General features: G+C 37.0%; 1 protein-coding gene across 1 annotated transcript in view; it reads left to right on the forward strand.

Annotated features, from left to right (window-relative positions):
• Nucleotides 1-5,402: 5,402 nt before the first annotated feature.
• Cbr-arrd-6 overlaps nucleotides 5,403-7,375 on the forward strand; it is a gene marked incomplete at both ends in the record, with an annotated part of 6,128 nt that continues 4,155 nt past the window's right edge. The window contains one exon of the mRNA XM_002631123.2: nucleotides 5,403-5,435. Within this exon, the coding sequence (XP_002631169.2) occupies nucleotides 5,403-5,435 (33 nt within the window). The remainder of the gene's footprint in view (nucleotides 5,436-7,375) is intronic.

Raw genomic sequence — 7,375 nt, forward strand, 5'->3', positions numbered from 1 at the left:
TATATTTTAACTCTCCAGGATAAACAAATATTCGATTAAGACACTAAAAATTATTTATTACCAGAAAACAGGTTCAGATATTACCCTTGGTATTATTAGGATTATAAATGGCCGCTATGGAACTTCTGACTTCTCTCTCCATATTTCTACTCCCAGTCATCCTCCTGAACTTTTCTCCAAAAACAAAGTTCTATTAGAGGTTTTACGGTAATCGGAAAACTTACCAACCAACCTGTATTTCACCTGAAAAATATATTATTCCGCTTTTTCCGAAGTAAAACAGAAAAGTCCTAATTTCAAGAAAAACCGAATTTTGTGAAAAATTTTACTTATTTCTTTACTAAAAATAAGTTTTATTTTCGTTAGACATAATTTTTACATGTGAAAACAGTGAGAAGTTCTTTGAAAGCAGGAAATATGATCAATATGATCGAAAAATTGATCAAGATCGGCGGTGAAAAATTTTGCTAAACAACGCGCACTAGCATAATAGCGGAGTGTCGTTGATGGGTTGTCGTTTTCATGGGAAAAGCGTGCATGCTATATGGATGATATATGGGTGCTCCCACCGGCGACCAGTCGTGCCCAGCGACGACGCATATAGCGCGCGCGCTACCCACAGAATTATTATGGGTGCATATAGCATCCTATATGCGTGCCTAGACATATACCATGCGCAGCCGTTACCCTGTGCGAACATATTATTTAGTGGATTTTCACCCATTTTGACGATTTCTAGGAGCCTGGAGCTCGGCAGTCAAGTTTCCGATCACTTATGAAACTTTGTAAGGTGTGAAACAGACCCGAATTGGAAATTTCGTATTCACAAAATTTATCTGAAAATTCCTTGTTTTTTAGCTATTTGCCGATTTCTGAAAAACCCTCCAGAGCTCCCTCCAGACTTCTGAAAATGGTCAAAATCTAATGAAAACCCGGTTTTAATGAGAAACAAAAATTATGAAAAATAACTAGTTTCGAAAGTGTACTGATTAGCCAGACTTTCGTCTGTTGATCCCTTTCGCCACGTAGAGGCTCAGTACATGAAAGGGAAACAAGGTTTATTTGCCAATGGGATCACCTTCTAAAACCCATCGGAGGCGGGGAGAGGGGTCCCCCAATTCCTAACAAAAAAAAAAACAACCAGAAGTCACCCGAAAAACCCCTCTTTTCGGAGACCATTGTCGGTTAATTTTCAAAGGCTCCTTCTCCCTGATAAGAAGCCACACTGCATACCGCGTTTCATTGTTGTCTCAATTTTTTTAATCTTTGATAAAATCTCTTGCTACTGGGGGACGTTCAGTGATAAAACACCTAGCCATGAACCCCGAAACATGGCGACCCTTAGGGCCTTTCAGTACTTTTTTCACATCGGACCAATCGACAGAAAAAAGCAAAAGAAACAACAACAGGCAGAGTAATGCAAAGGGCTTCTTACCAGAGAAAAAGTGCCTGTGAAAATTATCCAACAATGAAATTTCAAAGAGTGAAATTTTAATAAGTCACATTATATTTCCCAGAGAACATTTTTTTCCAATACGTGGAATTTTTTAATCGTGGACAAAAGGAGGGGCGTGACCTAATATTGATTGATTGAATAATTTATTGCGTTACGTGAATAAAAAATTTTTAAACCTTGAACTTAAATATAATGTGACTTATTAAAAAAGAGAAATCAAAAAGTGAGGAGCGGAGCGACGAGCAGTAAAATAAATAGGTTAAATAGCGCCGAACGCCCACCAGCCAGCTGTTTGAGGCTCTGCAAACAGGCTGGTGTATCTCTAAATCGTCATTTTTATATTTGAACCGTTGATATTCCGAATAAGATAGTCGAAAATTCAACTTCTTCTCATATAATTCCTGCCGTCAATTTTTAGCCGAAAATGACTTTGAATTTCCGAAAATGTTTTCTTCAAGTTTAATTTTGGATTACTTGAGTTTCCGGAATCAGGAAAGACTTTAAAACCTTTTCACAAGTCATCCCAAAAAATTTTTGAGCGACTTTCTGACATTTGTTTTGTTTTTTTTTTCAGATACTCAGCGTCTCCCATCATGAAAAAGTGGCCAATGGTCTTCCTACTTCCCCCAGAATTCAAAAGGAGCCGTGGTCAGTGAGTAGACCGAGAAAAGTGATGTCCCGTTATGAATTACACATCCCTACTGGGCCGTCCATCCACATCTGTCCGTTGAATATTCACAAAAAAAAAACGAGACGTCTTCTTTTTTTCTTTGCTTCTCCTGTTGGTTCTCCTCTAGTTACCCTGATTGCCCGAATTTTGTTCTTCCTTTTTGGGTTTTTCACAACCCCAAAAAGGCAACTGATGAAAAAAAGAGCCAATTTAAGAAAGAGAGACCTCTCTTTTCTGATAGATCCATTTCCATTTTGTCCTCTTCCCCTTTTTTGCTTTTTCTCGGCTCATTGTGTCTTCTTCTTCTTGCTTCTTCTTGTTTTTTTTCTCCTGTGCTCTCATTCCAACCTTTTCATCAATTTTTGTCTTTGTAGTAGATACACACACACACGTCTCCTTCTTGTTCTTCTTTCTTTTTTTCTCCCATTCAATTTTCCAATAATTTCCGACTCGACTTCCCACTCCCACTTCTGATACAATCCACTCTCACTTACTTTTTCTCACATGCACCTGGCTTTTCAATTTCCTTTAATAACCAAAAATCTCTCAACCAAATCCCCTTTTTTCAATTTTCGAAGATTGAAAAGGTGTCAGTCAATTCTGATTATATTCGCTCTCCCCCGGATTTGTACATTTCAATCTCCTTTTTTCCAATTGCGTCTCTATGACGTCTTGTTTTTTATGTTACTATTCGTGTTCTGAGTTTTAGATTGTATGTATTTTGTTCTGTATATTCCGAATCTCTCATTATCTATTAGAAGTCCGTAAAACTTTGTCTTGACATGTTTCTGAACGAGTGAGAGGGAGGGTGTCTAGCATGTCAAAAAGTCAAACAACTTCCGTTTTTTTCTCTCCAGATGACGTGGCTAAAACACATTTCTTGAAATTTTAGAAGAACACCGTACATATTAGCATGAGAATTGATTTGAAAATCGAGTTTCATGCTATACTTAGCAAGTCATTTGGCTCCGTTTAATTTCCATAAATATATCAAATATCACCTGTTCGTTTGATTCGACTTTTGGTTGAGAACTTCGATGAAAGTGGTGTTAAATGGAGTCGATGTATAGAGCTCTGGTTTTTTCTTAGATTTTGATTTTCTCTGATTTTCGGAATCTCCATGAAAATGTTTAAGATTAACTACTATAACTAGTTGAGGTCCTGAAACCCATTCTACCAGAACTCTATTATATTAGTGTACCTTTTCACAGCAACAGGGATTCTGAAATTCGTTTCAGGAAGTTTTTTTTTCAAAGTTTCGAGTTTTTTTCTTCAAGTGGAAGCCCACAAAACTTGCCAACTTTGCTCAATTTTCTCGATTTCTGTAAAAGATATTAAGGCTTTGTCAATTGATATATTGTCTATTATAACATTACCAATATTTTATCAGCTGACAAATTTTTAATATCTTTCACAGATCTCGTGATAATTGAGCTTCAAGTTGACGATTGATGTGCGAGGTGCAATATGGAATTACAGTATATTGAATCAAGGTCAATTCAAAAATTAATTAAAAACCTCTGTTCATGCTAATCGACTTAAGCATGCGTCGGAAAGTTTTCAAACCCCTCTAACTTCTTCTACGGACCCAATGGTTTTTAATTAAAAGAATTCCATCTAATCTATCTTCTGAATCTTCTGCTCCACGTGATTCCACCATCCTCTTAACCAATACATCATCAAAACGGCTAGAAAATCATGTCAAAATAGCACTTCCATTTTTTCTTCCACCAACTCTTGGAGTCACATACACTCTGCTCCTCATTTCCCGGTTTTTGCTGGATTTCCCACTGGGACCACGGGGTCGTCGAAGACATGAATCTCGAAAGTGCCTGCCTTCGGTTGCCGGTCCTTCAGTGTGTCTTTGCTCTTATTCTATATACTGCTCCAACATCGTCTCAAAGAAGTACTCAATCTGATTAGAAAGAAAAAAAGAAGAAGAAGAAAGCAAACCGAAAAGGACACGTGAGAAGAAGGAAAACAATGATCAGTACGCTACTCGAGAAGCACTATTTCCAGGTCAGATCCCAAGAGTAACGTTCATCACTACAAAAGGACATTCGTTTCCTATCCGCTTTCTCCGTTCTTTCACACTTCATATCTTTCCGCCACGCACAAAAATTGTATTCCTTCTTATTCCTTCTTCCTCTCTCCATCTTCTTGTTCTCATACCGAAAAGCTCCTCCTCCTTTTCATTCCTATCTTCTTCGTCTTCATTCGACGACGGCACGTTGCCATGGAATTGGTCACTGGCATATTGCCATTTTCTATGGTATTGGGATCATTCTAGGACTTTTTGCTTCCATACTATCAAATTTTTGAAAGATACCTTGATGTAAAGTTATCAAATTAGCTCAAACTTAAACTTCGAAAGTGGTTTTTGAACCATTAAAAAATGTTTGATATCACATGAACCCAAAGCATACGAGAAACAATAAAAGGCTCTAAAAATTAATGAAAGTTTGCCATAATCATTCAGTGTCTTTTGAATCCTACTGTCTAAAATTGCATTAGTAAGGGGGGACTGATAACTTCATCTTCCGAAATTTAAAATTATCATCAAGTTTCATAAGGACCAGTTGATGACACCACAGAAAATAGAACATTTGGGTTGACTTTTTCGAAATTAAATACACAAAACATTTTGACAATGAGCTTCTTTGTTTACTGAAATTATTTTTTCCAATTTTTATCCAAAATCATCCCTATCTAGATGACTTCATTCGTTTTCAGAATAACAATCTGAACATTTTCAATACTGCTCATCGTATTCTCTTCAAATCCAAATTTTGATCCACCTAATCATCTGAAAATCCGCTTAACCCATCCTCCAATTCATTTTTTCGTCAACAAAACATCTCCAGAAGCCGTCTGTCAACTCCTTCTCGCCCTCTCTTTCATCGTAGTATCAAGTTACATTTGGAATTGTCGGTTTGTGCTCCAAAAACTTTTCCGACGGACTTCATTTCACACATTTTCAAGTTCCCGACGCCTTCTGCCCTTTACCTGCTTCATTAATTGCCGGAAATAGTGTAAAAATGGGAGAGAACATAGTCATGTATGCATACATCTCTATATGGATTGTGTTGCTTTTCTTCTTGCTCCCCCACACCTTTTCTCCTGCTTCCTTTTTTCTTTTTTCTATTGCTCTTCATCATCTTCTTCATTCTTTCATCGTTCCTCATTCATGTATATATCCGCTTTTCGCCATCTCCATATCTGCTTGCTTCGCTATTTCCGTTTTGGGCGGGAAATGTGCTAGGGCTACTTTGGTAAATGAGCAGCGGACCGAAGAAAAACGAAAATGGAGTTGAGGGTCCCAATGAGAAAAAGGAAATTGAAAAGTCACACCCATCTACAAGTTTTTATATTAGTCTTCTGATTCTGTTAAATTTATTTTTCTGGGAGATTCCTTTAGGGCCTACTCCCCCAAAGCATTATTAAAAGAAAAAAGGTTCTCCCAATTTTTTGAAAGCTTTCAAGTACTCTACTTCATTCGGTTATGCGATCCCTCGAATTACTCTCATTGAATCTCCATGCATTTCCTTGTTTGTTCTATTACGGACCAATCTCCTTATCCTCAATCAATCTGATTAAGTTTTTTTAGAGATTTCTAGAAGTGCAGAATTTTCAGTATGAAATCCGAAACCCTGAATTATGAAAGTTTGGAGATTATGAAAAATCATTAACCTCCCAGGTATGTGACCAACGGTTATTTTAAAGCAGGTGAAACTCAATATACTAATGAGAATCGGAAGTTTCTGTGTTTAGGATTTCCAACATTTTGTTTAGTACTACTCTCTAATAACTCTTAACTGGAAGTGAACTGGTTTTTGTTTCATAATTGCAAATCTCTACTGTATCAGTTGAGGAGAAATTATAATGTTCAAATCTTCAACTTGAGCTCACGTATCTCGGTTCCTATGTAAGATATCAGAAATTTGTCTACTGATAAATTCTTTATCATAATATCACCAATATTTTATCAGTTGACAAATTTTTTACATCTTTCACAGGAATCAAAATAATTTATCCCAAAGTTGACAGTTTGGAATGTGCTTCTATTAGAGAAATTACGGTAGTCTGGATTGCCTAGATAGTTTCATCTGAAATCGGAGAGTCCAATTCTTCATAGAATCTATGTCTTCCTGTATCATAGAATCTAAATCTTTAACCTTTTTCTAGTATACATATATTCTTGCACATCCACCCCCACTGCCGCAATTACAGCGTCTTCTCCCCGCCCATCCTCCTTCTCATCCTATTTTTTTGCTTCGTTTCTATTTTCTTTTTCTCCGTTTCTGGAGCACTGCAATTTCCTCTCGGCGCATCCATAATTCAGGTCAGCAGTGCACTCTCTCGGTCCCTTGTTTCTCTTTCTTGTCTTTTGGACGCGTCTCCAATTTTTGATGAATATGTTCTCTATTTCCAATTTCCATACGAGGAAAAAGTGCGTGAGAAACAAAACCCAGACGAGCATTCCATTCCGTTTTTCCGTTTATTTTCTTTTCTGATCCATTTGCTCGGAGAATCCGGAGAAATAGGACAAGGACAGTGTCAGCCACCAAAATTGTATTGGTTTAGACCTTTCTTGGAATCCCAAACTTTGTGGTTTGCATGATACGAAAAATGCATTCCACTGTACTAAAGATTTGATAGAAGATTCTGATCACGAGTTTCGGGAGAATTTTCTTGAAGTTCTATAGTTCTTCTGATATAAGTTTTCGGTCATGTGGGAAAGGACGTGGGAAAAACTTTGAGTTCTGGAATTTCAGAATATTTTTTCTCTAGTCAGCGCTCCAAAAAGCTAGTAGAATCCTATCGATGCACTATAGGTATACCTGAGTCTGCATTTTTCACGGGCTTTAAAAGCAAGTTTTTAAGAGCCCATTTCAATATCTAATGAGAAATTTTGAGATTTGAAAACAGTAAAATCGTTGAAAACTTTTATGAAGCTTGAATCTTGAAACTGAAGGTTCTTTTTTATTCTGCCATTTTTCTTTGTAGAGCTTCAGATAAAATACCGTACTATCTGTAATAGAATGGTCCATTAACTTTTAACTTCGAGCCTATTTTTCTCGGTTCTTGAAAAAGATATTAAAAGTTGTGGGGGCCTTATTTTGCAGGTTCTCCGGTAACATTGAAGTTTTAAAACAAAACAACAACCCAAATTATCTTCCTTATTAATAAAACGCTAGAGGCGTCTGTCCGTCCTCGCGCCCGTCTGTGGACTTTTCTTTAGAAAAAGT

The sequence above is a fragment of the Caenorhabditis briggsae genome (genome assembly GCF_000004555.2).
Source record: "Caenorhabditis briggsae complete genome, chrII, whole genome shotgun sequence".
NCBI classification, from domain to species: domain Eukaryota; kingdom Metazoa; phylum Nematoda; class Chromadorea; order Rhabditida; family Rhabditidae; genus Caenorhabditis; species Caenorhabditis briggsae.